Source organism: Populus trichocarpa, chromosome 2 (genome assembly GCF_000002775.5).
Source record: "Populus trichocarpa isolate Nisqually-1 chromosome 2, P.trichocarpa_v4.1, whole genome shotgun sequence".
In the NCBI taxonomy this organism is placed as follows: Eukaryota; Viridiplantae; Streptophyta; class Magnoliopsida; order Malpighiales; family Salicaceae; genus Populus; species Populus trichocarpa.
Window position 1 is genome coordinate 24,153,136 of NC_037286.2, and position 24,827 is coordinate 24,177,962.

The window sequence follows — 24,827 nt, forward strand, 5'->3', positions numbered from 1 at the left end:
TGAGAACTTTATATCCTTTAAAAAATTGATAATAATAATTGTACGAATTTTATGATTCAAGGAGATGAGAACCTTCTATCTATAGTTTTGAAATTCGGCCTGGTTTAACGGGTTGACTAGAAACTTGACCGATCTGAGGCTGAAACTAGGCCGGGTTGAAGAAAGAACAGGAGAAGAAAAAACCCAGTGCGACCTGGCTGACCCGGCTACCCGATTGACCCAACTAGACCCGATCAAGATCCGGTTGCAAATCCGTTGACTTTTATTTTTTTTGTTTTTTTACTAAAACGACGTCGTTTTGATTTTTTTAGAAAAAAATTGAACCGGCCGACCAGGTCAAAACCCGGAACTCGGGCCTTAAACCGGGCCGGGTCTTAAAAGTATGCTTGTATCCTTTAATTTGAAACTTCAGGAAAACAAAATATTTCTAACTATTTGGGCCTAGACTCACGGGCCTAAAAATAATTAAGGCCAAGGGCCCAAACCTCAAGACAGAGAGAGTGAGAGAGAGTGACACCACTTGACTTGCCCCCAAAGCCAAACTCCTCTCTTCTTTAATAGAACACTCTACGTCTCTCTCTCTGTGTCTTGCAACAAAAATCAAGAAAATCGAAACATGGGTCAGGGACCATCGGGCGGTCTGAATCGGCAAGGGCTACCAGGAGACAGAAAACAAGATGGAAGCGACAAGAAAGACAAGAAATTTGAGCCGGCGGCGCCACCAGCGCGGGTGGGCCGAAAGCAGCGGAAGCAGAAAGGGCCGGAGGCGGCTGCACGGCTGCCCACGGTAACGCCGCATACTAAGTGTAAGTTGAGACTGCTGAAAATGGAGCGAATCAAGGATTATTTGTTGATGGAAGAAGAGTTTGTGGCAAATCAAGAGAGGTTGAAGCCACAAGAAGAGAAAGCTGAGGAGGATAGATCCAAGGTTGATGATTTGAGAGGTTCGCCTATGAGTGTGGGAAATTTGGAGGAGTTGATTGATGAGAATCATGCCATCGTTTCCTCTTCGGTTGGACCTGAGTACTATGTTGGGATTTTGTCTTTTGTTGATAAGGATCAACTCGAGCCTGGTTGTGCTATCTTGATGCATAATAAGGTAATCTTGGGGTTTATCTTTCTTGATTTTCCTTCTTTTTTTGGAAAATTTGAAGCTTTTAGGGTTTTGGATTGTAGTTGCTAGTTCAAGTGTGATGTTTTTTTTTTTTGGAGATTGTAATGTGAGGGTTTGTATGTTTTTTCTTTTTTGAGATTAGGGGTTTGTAGGTTTGGTTGTTTTTAATTTTGTTGGTTTTGAATTGTGTGGTTTTATGAGTTGCTTAGGTTTTGAACATGATTAATATGGGTTTCCTGATTTCAGACTAGAGCAGTAACTAGTTCTTTGGTCCAAGGTGCAGTAAGAAACTGATAATCTAGGTTTGGGTTGGTGATGGGTTTGTGTTTTGTGGTATTTGAATTGAATTGAGGGGTATAGTCTTGCTTGCTGGATCCTTAAGTGCTGTTGTGAACTGGGAATGTCTGCTGTGATGAGTGTTGAACGGAATCCAAAGCAATGAGCATTATCTTATACCATTATTATGATCTTAATAGATTTGGAAGTCAAGGTTTTTGCTTTTGTGTATGACATGATGGATGCTTACAACAGCATTATCAACCTCTCGCCCAGCTTGATCATATACTATCTTTCTTTGCAAATGTAGCTTCTTCTAAAATCATAGCTTTAAGTCTGGTGCAACATAATGCAATACTGTGGATTGCAAGTGGTCTGGAAAAATTAGCATTAAAGATTTCACAATGTATGCAATATGATTATTCAGGTTCTTGTGGAGTATGTAATTATTGGCTGGATGCAGGCCATATGGGTTATGTTGTTTGTCTCATGCCAAATTATGCATGTTTTCTTTAAAGAAATTGTAATTTAATTTGTTTCCTTATTAAAGTTTTCATGTCAATTGATATATCTCATTTATGAGAATGATTTCGATTATAACTTGGATGCTTCGTGACTTCTTGACAGGTTCTATCTGTTGTTGGGCTTCTTCAAGATGAAGTTGATCCAATGGTATCTGTGATGAAGGTGGAGAAGGCTCCATTAGAATCTTATGCTGACATAGGTGGTCTGGATGCCCAGATCCAGGAAATCAAAGAAGCAGTTGAGCTCCCACTGACTCATCCTGAATTATATGAAGATATTGGTATTAAGCCTCCTAAGGGAGTTATTTTGTATGGAGAGCCTGGGACTGGCAAGACCTTGCTTGCAAAGGTGTGTAATCAAAATATTTTCCATTGCACTGTTGCACTTCTTGATGTCATCTTTGACCTGAGTCTGAATCCAACATGGAGATTTTTCACCAAATTATTTGCTTTTATAGTTGGCTTTTGTTGCTGTGTCTCTTTTTGAAAGCCCAAGTAAACACTAATTTCATTGATTTTAAACCTAGAAACTGCTTATCAGATAACTACGTTAGTTTAATGTATTTCGACATCAAGCAATCATTGCCAAGTTTAACTCGCATCACATAAATTTTTGCTTTGTTCATAATGACCAGAGAGAATTTCATGCTTGCAAAATCAGTGACTTATGTTTCTACTCTAATATTCCTGGTATTTTTCATTCGATGCAGTAAATTTCTTGTTGAAAGCATACACGTAAGCATTTAGATGGTTTTTGTGCCTTGATGGGGTTGTTCTATTGAAGTGCTGAACGTTTATATGGTTTTTACATGGAGGATAGCTATCTTATCAAAAGTGGGAGAAAATTTATATTTTTTCTGTTAATTTCTCTGTAATGGAATGGCATTACAATTTTATATAAGCTGACCAAACTAAAACTGACTTCATAAGCCTTGGTGGTTTCCAGGCAGTGGCTAATTCAACATCAGCAACTTTCTTACGTGTTGTTGGAAGTGAATTGATTCAAAAGTACTTGGGAGATGGCCCAAAACTAGTGAGGGAGCTTTTCAGAGTTGCTGATGATCTCTCTCCATCTATTGTCTTCATTGATGAAATTGATGCTGTTGGTACAAAGAGGTGAGTTAGTAAAATTTACAGTTTACTCATAAAGAGGGAATAAATAAAATATTTATGTTCTTACTGATGTGATTTGAAATGTTTCTGCTTTAATATGTCTTACAGGTATGATGCCCATTCAGGCGGTGAACGTGAAATTCAGAGGACCATGTTGGAACTACTGAACCAGTTAGATGGTTTTGATTCAAGAGGAGATGTTAAAGTGATTCTTGCAACCAACCGAATTGAAAGCCTTGATCCTGCTTTGCTTCGGCCTGGTCGGATTGATAGGAAGATTGAATTCCCTCTTCCTGATATCAAAACAAGGAGGCGTATCTTCCAGGTATGCATGGCTTGATCGTGTGAAATAGCATTTGGAGATTAGCTTGATCATGTGAAATAGCATTTGGAAGCCATTCCTTTTGATTGTTTGTGATCTTATGTCTTATCGCTTTGCTTTTTTTATCATTGAATCTGTCAAGCTTGCTTTTACAATTAATGTCAATATGTGGATTGTAGATACACACAGCAAGAATGACATTAGCTGATGATGTCAACTTAGAAGAATTTGTTATGACCAAGGATGAGTTCTCTGGAGCAGATATAAAGGCAATATGCACTGAAGCTGGATTGCTTGCTTTACGAGAGCGGCGCATGAAGGTGAGCCACATTTTGATTTCCTGAACTTTTGTTAGTGAGAGTATTTGGATTTCTCTTGGTCAAGATTTAGATTGTTCCTCAATAGAAGTTTAGTCAAGCTAAAGTCACACACTTTGACATGTAGCGCTTGAATAGAAAAGGATCTAGATAAAAATACCTCATTCATTTTTCTGGGAGCTTTAAGGTACGGAAGCTTCATCCCATTGCCCACTTGAGCAGCAGTCTCTGATGGGATTTGTATGACATCCCTTTGGCAGTGGGCTTGTAGCTCCTATTTGAGATATTGTCAAACCATCTAGTAAGACTTTGCTAGGAGTATTATCAACCACCCTTCTCACAAGCAGGCTTAGACTAGCAGTTCTGTATCCGATAGCTTCCTCTGGTGAAGCATGTTCGAATCCCAATGACTCCAATTTCCTTCATTATTACTGTTATGTAATGGGGGATTGCTCCCCCCCATTGTGTAGCCCAAGGCTCATTTGGAACCCTCCCCATGAACTGAAAAAAAATAAAATAAAAAATATATATATATACACACACCCTACTCATCAACCCCCACCGCAGTGCTCCTGCCACTATTTGTTTGCTTTTTATTAGTTTGAACTTTGAACCACATACATTCAGCTGGCCTCAAGGCTGAAAAACATGGTCTGCAGTGACACCCTGTCCCTGTAAGTGCTGCTACTAGCTTCTGGCCTTCTTTAATGAGGGAACTTAATTTTTTAATGTTTTTTAAGGTAGTTTTTGAAGTTGTGCCTGTGTCTAGATATGTGTATATCGGATGGTTTTCCAGGTGGTCATGATCTAAAATTCTGCCCTGCAGGTGACACATACCGACTTCAAGAAGGCCAAGGAAAAGGTGATGTTCAAGAAGAAAGAAGGGGTGCCTGAAGGACTCTACATGTGATGATATTGTTGTCGTATCACCTGGGAAGTCCATTCTAGCCGTGGTTTTCTGTTTTTGGATTGTTTATTGTAAGTTCGAGTTCGATTATTTGTTCCTAGACTCGAGAATACAAGGTTGTCTGCCTTTGTATGAAGAAATGATGAAATTCTAATTGGGAAACACCTTAAATTTATTTTGCGATCTCCAATTTAAGTAGTTAAAACCAAGGAAATTCTTGGCATCCGCCCCGTTGTATGACAGCAGCTGTTATGACTTGTGAATGCCACACCAAAAAGAGTTTGCTTTCTTGGTAACTTGCTAAACGAGCCACTTGGTTTCTGGCAGACCTTTAAAATAGGGATCTGTATTATGAACTGGGACGGTTGATGAACATGCTTTGGCCCGGCTTGGTGTTGTTTGCGTTTTGTTCTAAAGTTAATTAATATATATCATAATCTTACGAGATTTAATGAAAACTCTTGAAATTTTATGGAAGAAAAAAAAGCTATAATTTATAGTTTTTTTTTTAAAAAAAAATTTATTTATTTTAAACTGTAATTACGGATTGATATCTCAATCTCCATTTAAACCATACTTGCTATATCCATTGACTTTAAAAGGGGCTTGATGGATTATTGAGTAAATTTTATAAATTATTTTTTTTATCAAATCCTTTACTTTTTTTTTAGAAAAAAATATTTAGTATTGACATAATTGTATTTGAATTGGATTTTATGGGATAAATCAAGGTACAAATTATTTTATTTGTTAAATCAACGAAGTTAATTATTTATTTTGGTTCAAATTAAAATTTAATTTAGATTAGATTTTAAATTATGGATATTTTAAATAAGTCAGGCCACTGCGCATGGGAGGTTTAATAACAATTCAAATAGTAATGGGTGCGCAGGTTTAATAACAATTCAAACCCATGGTGTATATCCACTTATCTTTTTAACGGTGTTTAATAAAGAGTTTGAATTTGTATTTTTTAAAAGTTTTAATCTTTTTTTTAAAATTAATTGTTTTATATTTTTAGATGTTTTAATATATTAATATTAAAAATATTTTTTAAAAATAAAAAAAATATTATTATAATATATTTCTAAATAAAAAATATTTCAAACCATAAACGATTTTGGGATCAACAGGCATTTTACTGTTAGGTAACGCTTGCGATGTCCTGGAACTTTTTTTTTATTAATGTGAGTGTCCGGGCCAGTTTGTGCGCACATCGATTAATACCACGGGCTCTGAAGTTAACGACTATGTATGCCTCCAGTGATCATCATATTAATAACCACAGGACTCGAACCTGAGATCATCGAGAAACTATTGATGCTTCACCAATTTCTTGAATGCTTCATTCCATGGCCTTTTATGATGCCTTCTCTTTTTAACCTTTGGGATTATTGATGATGACCAAATACATCCATACCCAGCGGCAGTAAGAGGCGGCGCCGGCGGCCAATAACACTAAGATAGAAATTAGGGTTAATTGATCCATCCATCAATGGAAGTATTTTCCTGTATGCACTTTTAAGAACTAATTTTCAGGCACTGTTTTGTTAGTTTTTTCTTTTCTTTTCTTAATTGATTGTTTAGAATTATTTTTAAAAGATTAGCTTTGAATGTGATGAAATTATTATAATCATATTAATTTGTTTCATTTTTAATCATATAAGATGATTTTTAAACTAGATTTAAGTAAAAAAATTAGAGAAATAAATTGAATTATTCCAAGATTTAATGATTGATAGTTATGATAAATTTATATAAGTCTTTAAAAATTAATTACTAAAAAAATTTCATCAAACATTAACCATTTTTAATTTAAACATGGATATAAAATTAACAATACATTTATGAATATTTTTTTTTAAATCACTGTCCACCTCTTTTTTTAAACATGGTATGAATGATTAAGAAAAATATAAGGTAATAAAAATAAAAGATACCTTTCTTCGTCTTCTTTTTATTTTCTGTTTTTTTTAAATTATTATTTTAAAACTAGACTGGTTTAATAATGGGTAAATTCAAAACCTAAATTCGGTCTAGATTAAAAAAATAATAATAACTCAGCTAATCTAGTCAATTTAGGCTTGACTCTGCAAAGCTTGACCATCAATTTGTTGAAATTTTTTTATTAAAAGAATATTTTTTTTATTTTTTTAAATAAAAATTAAATTGATCTTTTTAACATGTAAACCAGCCTTGCCTAGTAATATTGAATAACAATGAACTCTTATAGAAGGATCATAAGAATTGCAAAACATACAAGGACTCAATCAAATCAAAACAAAGTATCGGAACTCAATCAAAAACCTTCGAAGAATACAGGGACTAAAGTTTAAAGAAGAAGACAACGCTTATAAACCATCACAAATTCATCGTATTGAACCCCAAAAAGCTACCGCAGCAAAGAGGAGTCCCACAGAGAATCGGTGGTCGGTGAAGCGTCTCAGCCTCTCAGGGCCGCCATAGCTATTATTTCACAGTTTAGCGAGAGCTTAAAGAAGAAGGAAGAAAAACACAGAAGAAACAGCTTGATGGGAACCAAGCACAAGTGCCAAGTCTGTCATGAAGCTGAATCTAAGTACAAGTGCCCTTCTTGTCGTGTTCCATAGTAAGCAACAAAACCAGACTCATTGGCTTGCTGTTTTCTTTTGGACAGGATACAACTTTTCTTTATCTTTTGATGGAATTCGTGTTTTTCTTTTTTGCAGCTGTTCTCTTGTCTGCTTCACCAAACATAAAGGTATTTTCTTTTTTATTGTTTTATCTTATTTTTCTTTCTTTCTTTCAATATCTTGAACTTGAAGAAGTATCATGCTTGGAAATATATTCGAAATCCCAGGTGAATTATCAATTTATGTATTTATGATTGTTAGAAGAATGGAGAAGATATGAAGCATGCTTTTTTGGAGTTTATTTGGGATGGATGATAACTAGAATAATTAGAGGCAGAACACAAAGTTGCTATCAGGGGATGCTAGGCTTTCTTTTGATTTTACAGACCGGGGCACGGAATATGAACATAGAAAATATTAGGTGGTGGGGGCAATGAAGTTTGTTTTTTTGCAGTAATAGTGGTGCTCGTTTACTGATTTGTGAGGATGTTGTTGGAAACTTTTGTACACATGAGGTTTGAAGAAAAACTCATCATTTTATAATTCAGAGGGGAAAGAAAACCTTTCAGAGGTTGAGGCTTCTGGTCTAGTTTAGATTTAGGTAAAGCTGACCAGAGTTTATTGTATCACATATTTGTCATACTGCTATTGTTGGAAGTGGAATGGTATCTGGTACATGGACTAATGTGAGTTTTAAATGAATGGTGCAGAAACCCCTTGTGCAATACCAGTATCTGTGGAGGAAAAGCCAGGTAAGATTTTGTTCCTCGATGAATGTTGATGGATGATGTGATTCAGTGCTGTACTTCATGTTCTTGCAACTTTGTGATGTGTTTTTTTAATTACATGGTTCGTTTCTCCTTGCCACCTCCTTATATACTCTGTAGGCTGCTTGTAGCTCTATAACGATTAAAACTTTTAACAGAACAGAATATAACTGTTAATGTCCTTTCAGCTCAAGGAACTTCATTGTTATATGATACTTAATTCAAGATTTTATCTTAGAAGTTTATATTTGGAATTTTGTTTTACTTTGAATTTGTCAGTTGCTGATGTGAAAGTGGTGGAAAAAAGGCCAGTTAAAGTTGATGAACCGGGCGAGGTGCTGCTAAAGTTGCAACTAGAGTCTATAGGTATGTTCTTGTGACTATTGTTGAAGGTGATACTTTTAATATTTCTTTGTAGGAGAGATAATTTGCACTTACTGTCACATCTTTTGTAAAGAAGCTTTTAAACGCTGAGGAAAGTGACTGCCTTTTATTTCCCCTCAATTTCTCCATTTTTCAAGCAATATAGAGGCTCTTGAAGTTATAGTAGCATGGATTTTATACTGATGTCTAGGTCAATAAGTATCAAACTTATAAAAACATGGTAAAAAGAAGCAAATTCAGAGCGACTAGGATGCAAATTCAGAAAAATAGTTCTTGCCAAATGCCATTGGTTCCCAATGAGAATGATTTGCAGTCATCATTTTGTAAATTAAAATAGAAAGCATTCACAACTATGTGTGAGGTTTGCTCCTTGTAAGCCTTTCTTTGTTTCAGCATTATATAAAATTCTCAAATCCAAAACATGGTAAAACCTAAAGGAAATGGGAGCATTGCACTAAGCTCTGTACCTTGTCAAAGTGCTGCTTAACTGTAAAATAAAATAACAGGGCATTAAAATAACAAATACCTTGGCTTAAGGAGATTTATTGCATCTAAAACATGGCAATGAGATGATGAGTTAATGAAAGCAAGAAGAAGTGGAAAGGCTACTCTAGGAACCACTCTAAAGTACTTGTGAACCAAATAGGTGAACATGTTTCTTGTTTCTGCTATTACAATTTATACTTGAGGCATTTAAACTACCACTATATGTGTGAGGGCTCTGCCTGTTTGTTAATTGACAAAAAAATTATCCCAAGTTTTCTGGCTCACGCTGTTTATATCTTGTCCCGCAGCTCCTTGTTAAAACAACTCTGATCCTGTTCCCATTGAGACATCTTGGTCTCTTCTACCATTGATGTATAAGTTTGGTCATTAATTAGCGTAGTGTGCAGTGCAATGAATGACTAATCGTGTTGGCATATTTTCTCTTGTAATTTGTTAGTTGAATGTCTTTGTTATGTGTTACTTCATTTATAATTGTCAATTGCCTAGTGACATAATAAATTATTTGGGAATACAAGATTCTTTTATCTCGACACACATGTTATACGACAGAAGTTCGATGTTGTCTGATTAAGATAACTGGTCAGGGTTAGGAGCATTACTGGGTCCTAATATTTTAACTCCTGAAACCGTGACTGGTAAGATGCTCTTCTACAAGGAATGAATCATTGTCTTCTTTGGCATGCAGCTTCTTCCAGCGAAATTCGTAATGATTTGATGGACGAGAGCCTTCAAAAGCTCATACATAAGATCGATTGTTCCACGGACCCAGAAAGTGTAAGTACTCTGATTTCCACTTAAATGAGAGGAAGATGTCCTGTTAAAATCTGTTGTTTCCTCTGGATAGGAACTCGACGTAGCTATGGGAGTTGATGTATTCCGCATTTTCACTGACAAGGTAGCTACCTTATATTGCCAATTAGAGTTTAACATTCAGAGCTATAATGGTGAATACTTGTTGATAATGATGTTGCACTGCTTTTTCTCTGTTCCCAGATTCTGTCTGCTATTGGTTCATGACTGCCAGCATTCGTAGACAGAAGCGGAAGACATGGCTTGAAAGAAATTCGACATTCTGTATGATGTGGGCCTGGAATATTTTGCGCTATAATCTTTGAGCCCGTTCAACCGTTTCCAGAGTTTTGAGAAACTTACGGATGTGTTTAGCAATGTAAAATTATTTTCCTTTTCCAGTTTTCTTCGCCTTATCTAATGAAAAATTAAAAAACATGTTCATTTATTAAAAACGAAGATGAGTTTTTTCACTTAAAAAATACATAGAGATTACAACTATTTTTTTTTATAAGTAAAAATTATCATGAAAAAGAAAATTATATTGTAACTCAAAAAAAAAAATCTTTATAAATTATTATAAAAAGTAAATTTCTGACACTAACTAAATATAAAAATGTTAAAAAAGTAATTTTAATATTTTATATTGCTAAAAAATATCTATTTTTTCACATTTTTTTCATTTAAAAAGCAGTGAAAAACTTATAGAAGAATATTAAAGAGAATTTGTAGAATGTGTTTTCTAAACCAAAAAACCAGTTTTTTTTTATGAAATATTATATTTTAAAAAGAAGTTTTAATTATGTATTTATTTTTCCTTAACAGCCTTTATGTGATGATTCACTTCTTCCATCACCTTGTTGTCCCTTGTGTCATATTGTAGTTGGAATTTACTAGTGATGAGAAATATCGTTCACAAAATCCTCACCAACATAAAGAAACAGAGGATGTGATGGTGCATGCTCCCATTGATATATAGGTTAAACTTCCCTATCCTGTATGAGCAAGCAAAGCATTCCTTGTATCAGACGTTGAGATCTCTTCTGACAAGGAAAAGTAACCCTGGCAGATTTCACACAAAGGCATATCCTAGGAGACCTAAGGGAAAATAGCATTAGACAACAAGTTTTGGTCCACAACATCACTTGTCTGGACTCCATGGTTCGAGGGTTTATGATCACACAAATTATTCCATTCTGATACATGATATCTTGTATGGCAAAGTGTTCAATGAATCAAAACTTGATAAGTCTCTCTTGAAAGCAACTAATGGACCTGGATTCTTGAGGTGAATCTCCAAAAGCATACCTAAGTGGCTCCCTCTTGTGGAATCAAAAGTAGGCAAGTTAAATCATTTAGTAGGTGGCTTAGTAGTAAGAGCTTGAAACCAAGGAGTTTGATTCTTCTATGATCTCAGGTTCGAGCCCTGTAATTGTTAATATAATGGCGACTTGAGACTTACATGGTCGTTACTTTCAGGATCCGTGGGATTAGTCGAGATACGCGCAAGCTGGCCCCGACACCCACATTAATAATAATAAAAAAATAGACAGGTCAAACTCGAATGACTTCGTGATCCTGTAAAAAATCATGTTATTTGAATTTTTTTTAAAATAAAAAAAATAATATTGTTTTGATTGGTCCGAGTTAACCCCCTAGCCCGAGGCTTTAATTCACGTCGAGATTAATAACTTCAATAAAAAATCTCTTTTCAACTTCTTTACTTTATTCACAGGTTGAGATTTTCAGCTCAGGAATATGAAGAGACATGTCCTGTTCTTTTCATAACACAAGTTGACAGCAGAAAAATTATGTATGGGAAAGCCAGTTCAGCGTCACCAGCCTGGATTCAAGGCTTCATCTCTCTGTTCAAGAGGTTGTGAGCCCCCTTAATTAGGCTTGGTATTCATCATGTTCTATCATCCACCATATTTCACTGGTTTTGAGTAAATAAAAATGTTAACATAAGAGAGAACAGAAGTAAAAAAGATTAGAGAAAATTGGATTCTATTAGAGTGTAATAATTACATGTTAGCTGTGTTATGGTTGTATTAGACAGTTGGAAAAAAAACAGCTCTCTCCAATGTTGCTCTCTTACACTACAAAACTCAACAGGCAAGAGCCTTCCAAGGTAATCGGGAAAAACTTCAACCTGCTAAGCACAAGAAGCACCGTCATTACTACATATGTTCTCGAGGAGGGGCAGTCCACAAGCAATCCATAGACACAACTGATACCATAACGCACTACCAATCTGAGAGGCCAAGACCAGCTACAAAATGTAGTGCCGTGAGTTGTTAATCATTAGCCAACTAGGGATTCTATTATCAGCATATCATGTCGATTCAGGAAAAGGTTGACAACATTCAGAATCTCACCAAGAGTGATCCTTTCATGCAACTCCTGAATTGAATCTATTCCATGATCTTTAAGTATAACTTCAACACATATCATTCAATATAAAAGAGAACATGCAGAACCGAGTAGTAAATCCATATCATTTGGCTTTGATTGGTGGGAGGAATAGTGAAGAGAAAAGAGGGAAAGGGGGGGGGGGGGGGGAAGGAAAAGAAAATTGGTGACAGAATAGGAGAAATCCTGTATTTCAGTCGCGTTAGCACAACTTTTGAGAAGGGCTCTATTGAGATAGAGGTGGACACCCACGTAGCATAACTCCATTTATTCCTTTCCCCATTTTCCACTCCTGTTTTTTAGCCTGACTTGAAGGAAAAGCTTGAGCCATTTTTTCCCCATCACAACCTAAAAGAGAACCAATTAAGCCATCCAAGACATGACACAACGGTCACAAGCCAAAAACAGCACTGTGACACCAACACATACATTCCTATCTCAACTTATTCCGTTTATTTATTTCTATATCATATCCAATGGTGATCGTAAGAAGATAGATATATGATAGAGCATCTTACCTGACTGGTGATTGCCAGGATTCTCAGCTACTCGACTAGTACTTGGCTTGCTGGTACTTGGCTGAGCCATAGCTTGGTTCTGCAGACAAAAGCGGGCTTATCAACATGGTAACAACCAGAGCTTCTAAAACAAAATGATGATGGGGTGGCTTCGATTAAATTGACCCTGAGCTTGCGATTAACTCAGAACATAAAACAATATGATTGATTGGGGAAAAAAAACGATTTGAAAAGTTTGTATCCCCACCCCAGACATGTCCATGAAGTAACAAGCTCAGGCCTGAAAAACAAAAACTCTTCAAAAAACTATAATTGAAAATCTAATATGTCAAAAAATGAAGTCGCGCCAGAACATAAATGGATGCAAATCTTCCTTGTGTATGTTTATTTGCATTTTGCTTGCAATAAAGACCACCCACGATCAAACATGAAACAACTGAAAGCTTGGCAATTTCTTGTCAAGAAGTGATAATGGAATGGTGAACAAAGATATAAACACATAAAAGCTCTTGTTAAGTTGATGTAAAATGAGAAGCTTAAAAAGAATAAGTGTATATATACCCGTGGTACTCCTGGTAAATGCATCTGGTAGAGGCCAAGATAGTGCTGATATGGATCAACAAAATTTGGGACTCGTGGTTGGTTTGGATTCTGTTGACCTGGTGAGCCTAGCATAGGATCTACCTGGTTGGTTGGTTGGACTCTGGATGGATCAGGAGCAGGGATGGGGGGCACATGAAAGGGCGGCACAGGGAACCTAGGGACCAAATGAGCTGCTGCAGCTGGTGTTGCTGAGGGTGCACCCGCCAAAATATTGGGAAATGGCATCATTGGCCGACTCAATCCCATTTCCATGCCCATGCCCATCCCTATCCCCATTGGCGGCATGTACTGCTGGAAGCCAGGAAACATCATGGGGACCATGCTGCATCCCATAGACATCATCTGCAAAAAATAATCAGAATCTAATGCTAGCTGTATCTAATGCATGAGCTCAGATTGTATCAGTCAAATTTTAAGGCAGGCATACCATGGATATGCATGCAAAAATAAAATAGACAATTTTATCTATGAATTATAAACTATCGAGAGCCGAAAGATACCATAAAAATTATGAGAAGCCCATCCTGCAGAGACAACACTCTTTTTTCCCTGAGAGAACATGTTGTCATTGCCGTCTTAAAATTACTACCCTAGAAACCACCTAATACTTATTGCTGAGGAAAACAAAAACTTAGGGAAACCATATCTACAAGGCAAGATCAATGGTGGTGTGTTTAACTAAGATCACACTTTAGTTTCTTCTTAAAAAGAAATGCAGTCTTTCTAAATTTAAATTGGACCGAACCCCTGGGTTTTTCAAAATTTCACCAGATCATGGAATTTGGCATACTTTTTCTTCATTAATTTCACTATGACATAATCCCTGGGAGAGGGAGAGATATTGTGTTAATAATTCTCGAGCACGCGAACAGAAGACAACGTTGCTGTGTGGAAAATATTGAACTCACACTCTCTCCTCCTATTTGCCGAAGACACCACCCCCCACCCCCTTCCCCAAACCCAAAAATAAATAAATAAATCAGAAGGGCTTTAGAAATAGATGTCGAATCCACCATCCATCCCAACATAAACACCAAACTGACAAATAGAGCAACCTTGCATTGCAAGCTTGGCAAGTTTTGACAAATAGTTAATGCATGATTCTAATCACCTTCATTGGCAGGTCATTACGATTTATACATATCCTCTCAACTTTCAAGGATCCATTTGGAAAATGGAGTTGAGTAAGGCATTCTGAATGCAGGAACTTGTAGTCCCATATTCATGGCATATGATATGTGTCCATAGAAACATGTAATGCAGAGAATGCAAGAACAGGATAACTTACTCGAATGCAGTACAAACAACTCATCTAGATACCATCATCCAATAATATAGAACCATCAATTGTGCTAACTCAACAGTTTATTGGATGCAGAGTTATTTCAAACCCTAACCATTCTTTCAAACCATTTGACATAGTCAGTTTATCTAAGGAAACCCCAATGAAACATAAGATAGGAAATATACACCTGTACTTGCAACTGAAGCGATTTCAGGTACTCAATTGCCTCATCTAACATAGAAGCTTTGTCCGACTGAAAATTGGAAAGCGAGGAGAAAACTCATTATAAGGGGCAGATAAACGAGGTGAAGTGCGATACATAAAAATTGATCTTCAGCAAGATGAGAGAACCTTGTTGCAACGAGGTATGAGCTCTTGCAAAGCCCTCATCTTTTCATTGATCCGATCTCGGCGTCTCTGCAAGAATGTAGGGTCACTTCGTTTAAGGACGCCGACCACATGGAAAGCAACCAATATTTCATCAACAATTCGACAATAGTAGTAGCAGTACAAACCCTTTCTGATAGGTTGTGAACTTCTGCTGCACGAGATCTCTTCGAAGACATTGATCCACGAATTCGTTTCTTTGCATCAGCAGATTCAAACTCAGCATCCTTGAAGGGAAAAAGAAAAGGGAGATCATATTAAAGACTAATGGAAGAAAGAAATGATGAAATGCAATACCACTCTATACATGCACGCTTCCTTTATCTAAAAGACCTTTAGTGGATTTGCGGCATCTCTTCTACCCTGAAGAGGTTTCGAGCTGTCTATCGAGTTGGAGTTTTAAAGCATCAAAATGGCACAAACACAATTCAATAATCACGCAGCTCGAGTTCCTGTACAAATTTTGCCATTCTAGAGCACCTGCACTGTTTTGGGTTTTCTGCCTGATTGCTACTGACTGAGGTTGATTACCATGTGCCATTGTAATGCTTATTGCAATAAACTGTACAAATTATAGTTTTTTTTAACTCGAGTTTTTACGATGAAAAACAGATTTAAACAATCAAAACAAAATAATTTTTAAAATTATAATCTATTTAAAAGCATCTTCAACCACATAACATACAAAACACCATTGTTCACTCAATCATGAGATAAGGATATTTGACGTTCGTAGATGGATGCAAAACCTTATCCTATCAAATTTCTATCAGTACATGTATGTTTGTTTTTATTTTTTAAAAATATTTTTTAAAAAAATTAAATATTTTTTAATTTTTTACTTTAAATTATTTTTTTTATTTTCAAATCATATTAACATATATCAAAAATAAATTTAAAAAAATAAAAAAATATTATTTTAATATATTTTTAAATAAAAAAATATTTAAAAAAACAACTCTCACAACAATATCATACAAACATTCAATTCAACCCATTTTTTTTGTTTTTTTTTTGTTTTTTTAAAAAGTAAAGAAAATCCGGAAGGAAAAAAAACGTGCTCACGTTTACCAACGTCACTTACTCGGCGCACGATAGCCAAGGACATGATAATATTGCCTAATTTGTTATTATTTTTTAATAATGATTTAATAATAAAACATTAAACATACTTAATATGGTATTTAACTCGGTAATTAACAAAAGATTGACTCATTTACCTCGCTATGACACTCAGCTTCCTCTTCTCTTCCCTTCCGCTTCCGGTCTTCCACTGGAGACATCAGAGCCGGCAGCTCAGCGCTAGCACTCGAGCAACCAGGTGATGACGTGGAGGTCATCTCACAAGGATTCGTCATCGTCTCTCTATTACTTGAGGGAGCACTAGAAACCGTGCCTGCTACAGCAGCGCCGTTAATGGTCCCACACGTGTTATCCGCACTTCTAGCAAACGCCGTCTCCGAAATTCTCGCTGTTGGAGTCTCACACGAGTCAACAACCGTCGATTCCCTCACCACGCTCTTCGAATTAGACCGTCCAGATTCCGAAACTCCTCCCGCTCGGTGCCTCGAGAAGTACGCGAAGTTCTGCACCACCTCCGCTCTCCTCACAGGCGGTATCGGCGGCCTCGGCGCCGATACCGCCGGATAACTCCTAGCTTCCATTCTCTGAGTCGCACCTCGAACAGTAGACGCAGCGGCGTTGGTGACAGCAGCTTCCCTGGTGATGGAAGCGGTGGAAGCTGTCGGAGGATATAGCAAATCGGCGCAGAAATCATGGTCGAAATTGGTGTCGTTTAGAGGATGATTAAGCCAAGAAGCCATCTCATCTTCTTGCATAAAAAGATGGTGATGTTCTTGTTGTTGATCATGTGATGATCGGATCTCTTTAGTACCAGGTAATTGATCAGCTGGGAGCACCGCATCATCCAACTCGGACGGTGGAGGAGATGATTTCTTTTGAGATCTTTGACTATGCATCACTACTTGGCCGTTCTGCCATAGTAGCTCCATGATCTCTTCTTCCTGCCTGCACTTCATCAAGCACGCAAATCACTTCATCAAATCACATAATAATCAAAGTGAGCATGGATTTAAAAGAAAAGAAAAGGGAATTACATGGCTGGTTTTCTGGGGCGAGTATGGGTTGAAGGAGGAGGTGGGAGAGAGTAATCATCGTCCATTTCAAAATCAGGAACATAAGGATTCATGGTGTCTTTCTTTTCTTAGCAGCTGCTATGGAGGAGATGCGAGAGATGCAAGGTGACTAGTGCTTTAACCAACAGACTCAACTGTGAAATAAATAGCGATAATATTGTTATGGAGATAATTGGTCAGTTGGCAAAATCATGGACACAATTGTCAAGTACTGCCACTAAAGGCAACAGCACCCGCTTGTCGCTGCTGCTGCTGCTTAAACATGTCTGGACTGCTGTAACTAACAGATTATTAGAGCTACAGCTTGTTTTCTCTTTTTTCACATATAATTTTTTCTTGCCGATGCTCTAGACACGTTTCGGTGAAATTGTATTTATGGATGTGTGCATGGTTATTAAACCTAGTTTGGATAGGTTAATTTACTCGGCAAATATGTTAGTTTTGATCATAATCACCCGATCAGTGATCCAGTGGATTGATCCGTCACTTGAATGATATTAAAATGGGTCTTTTTGATAGATTTACCCAACAAGCTTGTGATCCAAAACTTGATCTAGATAGGTTTTAATTTGAATAGATTTTGATGTTGGCTCGATCAAATCTAAATGACTATATGGGTTTTGATTGATATTAAACTTGATAAAACTTAGTAGATTAACTCAACAAACACATAATCCATGATCTAGCATGGTTTGAATTTAATTTGAATCGGTTTTGATACTCACCCTACTAAACTTAAATGATCTTGAGGATTTGATTTGATTTGTGACCTAATTTAAACTTGACTAGGTTTAAATTAAGTAATATTTTTTTAAAAAAACCATTGCTTTAAACAAAAATAATAAAATATAAATTGACTGATAACCTTTAAGTTGATCTAACAACTTAATGATCCAGAATGGATTAACCCAACAAACACATAATCTATGATTTAGCATAAATTGAATTTAATTTGAATGGTTTTCATCCTGACTCTACTAAACTTGAATAATTTTGATGATTTGATTTGTGACTCGATTTAAATCTGATGATGTTTAAATTAAATAATATTTAAAAGAAAACTATTGGTTTAGATAAAAAATAATAAATATAAATTGATAAATAACATTTAAGTTGATGCAACAACTCAATGACACAGGTTTTGAGGATAAACATGGTATTTTTGAGGATAAACATGGTTGTTATCTACTTGAGAGCCTGAGTAGAAATTGGAAATGGGGAAGTTTCTTTTCCTTTTACGGATTTTCTGTTGGCTGCTCGTGCTGGCTCATGAATTTTTCGACTGTTTGTGCTGAAGATAAGGTCTCTCTCTCTCTCTCTCTCTCTCTCTCTCTCTGACACACATATGGTGTATAGGACTCCGAGCACACTATGAAGATAAAAAAAAGGGACGAGATTTTTTTGTTTCTTCTTTCCCGAGGCTCTGTTTTTAACTCAGGATGAGGCCATCTGGGGCCATTCATTCATACGCAGCATGAGCTCAACAGGGCTTGCAGTAAATGCAACCTTGTTTTATCCAATACTAGAAACTTAGCTGCGATCTAGTGGTAGTGTTGCCCCTGTCATATTCCTAGTTTTGTCAACAGATAGATGCCAAGTATTCTGGTGCCCCTGCCGATCTCCAGTGCTGCAGACAGACAATTTGTTGCTACCTAGGGTTTTGAGTCCAAGTACCCATGTTTAGACTAAAATTCACCTCGGTACAATTTTATCTTTTTTTGTTCTTTAACCACCTTGTTGATTCGTCAACCCCACCCCCCTCCCTCCTGCAGTTCAGGTCAAGACAGGATTTTTCGCTGCTCGTTATGTGTTTGTTTTTCCTTAGCTTTTATATTAGCGGTGAAATAAATACAATAGCATGTTTGTTATAGCAAAAAATTAAGTTTTATACCGAATGATTCATTAAAAAATTGAGTTAAAAATCCAGGTTTTATACAGTAGTTTTTATATATTTTTTTAATTGAGTTTCATAAGTATTTCTTAATGGTCTTCTTTTTACTGTTTTTAAAAAAATCTAAATATTTTATCTAAATATTTTATACATGTTTTTTACTATATATAGACTTCAACCACAATTTTTACCAAATACGTATTTAAATCCAACTAACTACAGCTAAAAATACTTTTTCTAAACTTACTTTTTTCAAATCACAACCACAAAAGCTACGTTAAAAACAAACACACCCTTAACAACCAATCAATCTAGATATATTCTGAAATTAAAATGATGTTTTTTGAATTTCTTTAGAAAAAAAAATTCTTTTAAGGAAAATAATGTTAGTTTTTGATAAAAATAAAAAAAATCTTAAAATTAATCCGATTAGGTTTCATTTATATTTGACAAAATTAATCAAGTCATGAGATAACTTGTCAGGTCAACTCTCGACTTGATTTGAAAACGAACTTGGCCCAATTAAGTTGTACGTCGACATGTTATATAGATCTCGGGTCAATTCACCGAACCTATCAAGGTTTTATATCTATGGTTATGGCAACGTGGAAGGGCTAGAGTGCATCTGGAAAATGTGATGATCAAACGGAAAGTTAGCAAGGAGATCGGAGGTTAATATGAACAATAGATTATATGCTCTCCTACCCTTTTCAAAGTGGATGGGCACTTTTCACGTCAAAAGTTCTTTAGGCAAAAAGTAGACGTTAACAAGACTAGACGTGCAGTTAAACCGTTAATTGTCATTTTCTAGTTAAAAACGATCCCATTTGGCGTGCGATTAATTAAATAATAAAACTTTTCAAAATTAATTAGTTAAATAGCTGGAGGTCAACTTCCAATCATTTAGCACTAATAAAAAATTCAAAAGAGTATTAAAGTTAATAGCTATCGTTATCACAATTTTTTTTTATTGAAATATATATATATATATATATATATATATATATATATATATATATAATGTTTATCATTTTATCATTTAATTCCAGGATTTTAACTGGTTGAAGTTGAAAACACAGCTAATTTAATTAAAAATTCAAAGATAAAATCTAGTTAGTTTCTCAAGTGTGATAAAAAAAATGATTTTGGTAAAAACAAAATCGGTTTTTGACAAAATCTTTGAATGAAAATCTTAGATATTTCTTGATTATTGATTCTAATAACATAAACTATACGAAAAATAAAAATAATTTTATGAGTTTTAGTGTTAAAATATATAATTTTGATAGTTATAGATTCCATCAAAAGTAAAGAACAATCAAAATTAAACCTTAATTTTTCTTTTTAATGTCAATTTATATATATATATATATATATAAAATCTTAATTGGAAAACGAGATAATTATTTAATATCATGTTTTTTAATCATAACTTTTTTATATCGTTCTTTTTGAAACTCTAATAAACACTAATTATATTATTTTAAAAAAAATTGATGGACGTTATTTCACCAAATTTCTTAAAAATATTTATGCTACCAATATATATAGCCAAAGTAGAAACATGAGAGTTGATAAAAATATAACAACGAGGCAGCACGCCATTAAGTTTTTGCTTCGTAAGGCGTGCAAACGTGGCAAGGACTTAGCGTGCCATGTTGGCCGGTTAGCCGACATTAGCGGTTCCATGCGGGTGTGCCCCCACTTATCTTCTTTTTTTGCCTTTTCTTTTCTTTAAAGAAAAGAAAATTATACAAATAAATAGTATTAGCAATGAAAAAATAATAATGAACAATATATATTTTTTTATCTAGTGGTAATGAGACATTTGTATTTATAAAGAAGGTATGAGATAAAAACAATTTGTGAAGATTTCGAACGTTAAAAAAATCTATTATAAGAGAAGATTACATTAAATTTTCATTTATCTTAGAAATAATAATGCTAAATATCAAGAAAATATAACAAATAATAATCTTAACATGGGATATCTATCACATGTATGTTAATATCATTACTTAATGTAACAATAATATTACAAAAGGTTTGGCATTCAATTATAAATCCGTCAGTATTTTAATTTCCTACTTAACAATAATTTCTGATGAAAAACTTGATAACAACAATTTTCATTACAAATTATATTGGCAATTCAAATACCAATAAGTTTTTTTTCTAAACCTCAATGAAATATTCCTTCAGCATTTTTTAATATTTTTATGGTAGTTAACCTCAAAGAGTTAACTAGATGGTTAATGAAATACACATATTTTCTTGAATTTTAAGGTTTAAATTTTGTGATCAACACCTAAAAAGATTTATTTTTCTAACCCAACAAGACGATGTGAGGATTGCGTCTTGACGTTATTGAAAATAATTTAATCTAATAATCACGTAAACTAATCCGAGAACACTCGTTAACATCAAATCAAAAACCAAAAATATCACTTATAAATTCCACTAATCTAATATTTCATTATATATATATATATATATATATATATATATATATATATATATATATATATATATTTAAAAGCTTATTCAAGTGTTTTCTTATCATACATGTAGCATTCCTCAATTGAAAATAAAGAAAAAGACACTAACTAGCCATATACATCATCACCAAACGACTTCTTGGCTCGAGGGAATGGGCGGGCAGACGAGCCAGTCCCGCATGAGCTTAGTCCAAGGCCACAGGTAAGTAGTAGTATTTGTAAATTGGCTGCCGTCAAGTTCCAATGCTTTTCATTATAACTAGATGCGTTTTGTAGTGTTCTCATTCCACTTCCAAAATTGCTCACTCCCTCGTTTTTTTTTTTCAACATCAAGAAAAATTTATATTTTTTAATAGCGGGTTTCTCAAAAAATTCTCATGGGTTAGGTAAACGTAGTGTGACATTAGTGGATCCGATAAATTAATTATTTAATTAATTAAATGATAGTTGAATTATTTAAAAATGTTTTGAGTATGATTAGAAATGGGACATATCTAATGATGAGGGGGATTCTTAATGTAAGCAATCTGCAGCTTATTATTACTCCAACTCATTAGGCTGCTCAAAATGTAAATGGTACAAACTACAAACCCAACTCATAAGTTTGATTAGTTTTTTTTTTTTAATAATAAGTAATGATTGTTTTTTTAAATGTTTTTTATTTAAAAATATATTAAAATAATATTTTTATAAATTTATTTTTGATATTATCACATTAAAATGATACTAAACATTAAAAAATATAATTTAAGGTAAAAAAAAATTAAAAGTTTTCAAAAACGCAAAAACAAACTTAAAATGTAAATAGTGTTTCGTATGTGTCTGGTATTATTACGACGCATAATACTTTTCAAAAATGTTTTTTTTTAATAATGCATTAAAAAAATTAGATTTTTTTATTTTTAATACCATTATATTAAAATCGTTAAAAATTCTAAAAAAATATTAATTTAATTTTTTAAACCAAACATGCTTTTAAAGCGGATCCATGCCTAAAAACTAATCGTCAAAGCTGATGACATCTTACCACATTGATAGTTTGATTGATGACAAGGTTGTCAAAAACGCTTTTTTGACACGACACGGAACATACAATATAAACTCAACTCGTAAACTCGAATCGTAAAATTGTAAAACCACAAGTAAAAATTTTTAACTAAAAATCGTAAAACTACAAGTAAAATATTTTAACTAAAATCGTAAAATCGCAAGTAAAATATTTTAACAATACAAATATCCAAACATCTTAAAATACATAATTGAAATAAAAATTCATACATGTCATAGAATTTCAATAACTAAAAGTTAACAAACCTAAAACAAACAATTTGTAGGTGTGTCATGTAAACTAAACACACCCTCTTTACCTTTATCTCCCTCATTATTCCTAAAACAGTCATCAAAATCATTACCATCTAAAGGATTCACAATTTGTATTAAGCACAATTTGAATTACAAAGCACTGTATTTTATTCTATATTAAGCATAGATGCATAGATTCAACAAAAAAAAAATATTATCTTATCAACACAGAAAACTGGTGTTTTATTCCATATTACTAAACTAATGGGGTCTGATGAACATTTTCCACTCTTCTAATCCAATCTCCTCAAGTGTCAACAATGGTGGCCATGGCTATATATGAGCATGTATAAACTCCCTCAAAAGCTCAAACTTTCCAAATTATCATCCTCTCCACCTATCCAACTCTAATCAAATATGGTTTTAATTCACACATCAGGAACTTATCAAGTGCTAGGTTATATTCATTCAACAGAAGTACTGCAAAAGACATTAGGAATAAATTACTACTAACGCTTGCAGTTTTCTCTGGAGAATTAAATGCAAAATATAAAAAACCTTAAAACATTGAGAACCAGCAATCTTACACCTAAATTCACAGAATACTTAGATAAATTACACCTAAATTCCCTTCACATTCAGTTTTCTCTCAAAATTTCATATAATTAAGAAGCTTAGTTAAAGATAATCTTACACGGTTACACCAGCAATCCTGGAATGCTTCGTTGCTTCGTTGTCTATGCAGAATTGCAGACTCTGCAACACCATAGCAAGCAAGATCAAACAGAGCATAGGTGAACATTACAAGTAATTACAACACACATAAGCAAAAAATTACCAGAAATTACAACACAGAAGTAAAAAATTACTAGCAGTAGTAAGATAAACACAGATAATTACCCTCCGAGAAAATGCCCAGAAGCAAACCAATTAATAGTAGAATACCCAGAAGATAAACACAGATTCACAGAATACCTAGATAATTTTTGTCTCTAATCACCACCATTAGACAGAAAAAACAAAGCTTGGGATTAGGAATAAATTCTTACTTTCATCTCGCCAAGAACGCTCCGGATCGGGGGGAAAGTGCTTTTTTAATCTACTGGGAAAAGGGGAAGGGAGTCGGGGAGAGTGGGAGACGGGGACGAAGTCTTGACTATGGAGTAACTGGAGTGGACTGTTGAATGTGGAGTGTCTGTGGACTGTGGAGTGTTGGTCAGTGAGTCACGGGTGGGGTGGGGGTGGAAAAAGACTGTTGAGTCAGAGGGCATTTCAAAATTTCTGCATTTGTTGAAACTTTTGGTTAACTCGTGAAAACGTTACGTTTTTACTGTTTTTTACGAGTTTAACCGGGTTTGATCGATTTTACACGTTTTATGTGTTTTGACTTGTAAAATCGGGTCCGATTTTACGAGTTAATACGTATTTTAAATAACCATGATTGATGAAGACTTGACTTATCTTTGACCGAGGACAACCCGTGTAGCATGGGCTGAACAGGGCGCATGGGATCCCTGTGTGGTTTCATGAGTTGGACGTAGCCCCGGGTTCGAGTTAGGTGACTCAGGAGTGAGTGTTACCATCCAAGGGTATGGCTAGTCTGCTGGTGAATTTGTCCCACCTTTGGGCCAAAACCTAAGCTCCATCCCTGAGTGCTACTAGTTTTCTTCAAATGGTTGTGCTACACTAATTTAAGATAAAATAAATGTTGACGCATAAGACTTACACTTTGTTCCTCAAGAGAGATCAAGAGGGAAGGAATGAATCGTGGAGGAGAGACAGAGTTCATTCATCGTTTAGCAAGAAGCATAAGAACTCCATGAATGATTTAGAGGGATCCCTCCAAATCCTCCCTTGTTTATAATTCTCAATCCTTTCAATCTGAATGGATTGGTTCATGCCCTTCAATTACTTGTTATTTTACAGTAGTTTCAATTTAGATGGATTGACTCACACGTCAATGGATAGTAAGATCCATCTTCTCTCCTCTTCATATCCGTTCTTCCTCTTATTCATCACTCCGCACAGCACATATCCTTAATTGGGAAGCGGCTACAAGTGCCGGCTTGTAATTAGAACCCATTATAGTGGTTGTAGTGTTAAATGAGAAAGTTAAGAGGAAGGGCTCAAGAAAGGAAACCCA

The 24,827-nt window shown here is 34.9% G+C and overlaps 3 protein-coding genes and 1 long non-coding RNA gene across 12 annotated transcripts; 2 read left to right on the forward strand and 2 right to left on the reverse strand.

The window, feature by feature from the left end:
• Positions 1-549: 549 nt before the first annotated feature.
• Positions 550-4,748, forward strand: LOC7459523 (26S proteasome regulatory subunit 4 homolog A). Its single transcript, XM_002301793.4, has 6 exons — positions 550-1,099; positions 2,018-2,263; positions 2,861-3,030; positions 3,136-3,352; positions 3,529-3,669; positions 4,493-4,748. The coding sequence occupies exons 1-6, from the start codon at positions 617-619 to the stop codon at positions 4,574-4,576; spliced, it is 1,341 nt and encodes a 446-aa protein (XP_002301829.1). The 5' UTR covers positions 550-616; the 3' UTR covers positions 4,577-4,748.
• A 2,196-nt stretch (positions 4,749-6,944) lies between these two features.
• LOC7459524 (uncharacterized) lies at positions 6,945-10,033 on the forward strand. Its single transcript, XM_006386835.3, has 7 exons — positions 6,945-7,181; positions 7,282-7,313; positions 7,896-7,937; positions 8,232-8,318; positions 9,529-9,617; positions 9,688-9,738; positions 9,837-10,033. Exons 1-7 carry the CDS (start codon positions 7,105-7,107, stop codon positions 9,858-9,860), a joined length of 402 nt encoding a protein of 133 aa, XP_006386897.1. The 5' UTR covers positions 6,945-7,104; the 3' UTR covers positions 9,861-10,033.
• A 1,348-nt stretch (positions 10,034-11,381) lies between these two features.
• Positions 11,382-17,464, reverse strand: LOC7459525 (transcription factor PIF1). 9 transcript variants are annotated; one of them, XR_002980485.2, is made up of 9 exons: positions 16,955-17,461; positions 16,058-16,865; positions 14,966-15,064; positions 14,802-14,867; positions 14,638-14,703; positions 13,124-13,507; positions 12,563-12,641; positions 11,661-11,784; positions 11,382-11,568 (listed from the first exon to the last, which is right to left on the reverse strand). XR_002980485.2 is itself a non-coding variant. In XM_024595588.2 (8 exons), the coding sequence occupies exons 1-8, from the start codon at positions 17,044-17,046 to the stop codon at positions 12,271-12,273; spliced, it is 1,716 nt and encodes a 571-aa protein (XP_024451356.2). In that variant the 5' UTR covers positions 17,047-17,464; the 3' UTR covers positions 11,623-12,270. The 9 variants fall into 9 exon arrangements, 5 of the variants coding, with proteins under 5 accessions (XP_024451356.2, XP_052306581.1, XP_024451357.1 ...); XR_002980486.2 differs by lacking the exon at positions 11,382-11,568 and adding an exon at positions 12,810-12,842 and having other exon boundaries at positions 11,623-11,784; positions 16,955-17,464; XR_002980487.2 differs by lacking the exon at positions 11,382-11,568 and adding an exon at positions 12,810-12,842 and having other exon boundaries at positions 11,623-11,787; positions 16,955-17,464.
• A 5,086-nt stretch (positions 17,465-22,550) lies between these two features.
• Positions 22,551-23,980, reverse strand: LOC112326594 (uncharacterized). The gene is made up of 2 exons (XR_008058480.1): positions 23,734-23,980; positions 22,551-23,440 (listed from the first exon to the last, which is right to left on the reverse strand). It is a non-coding gene; the product is annotated as an uncharacterized LOC112326594 (long non-coding RNA).
• Positions 23,981-24,827: the final 847 nt, after the last annotated feature.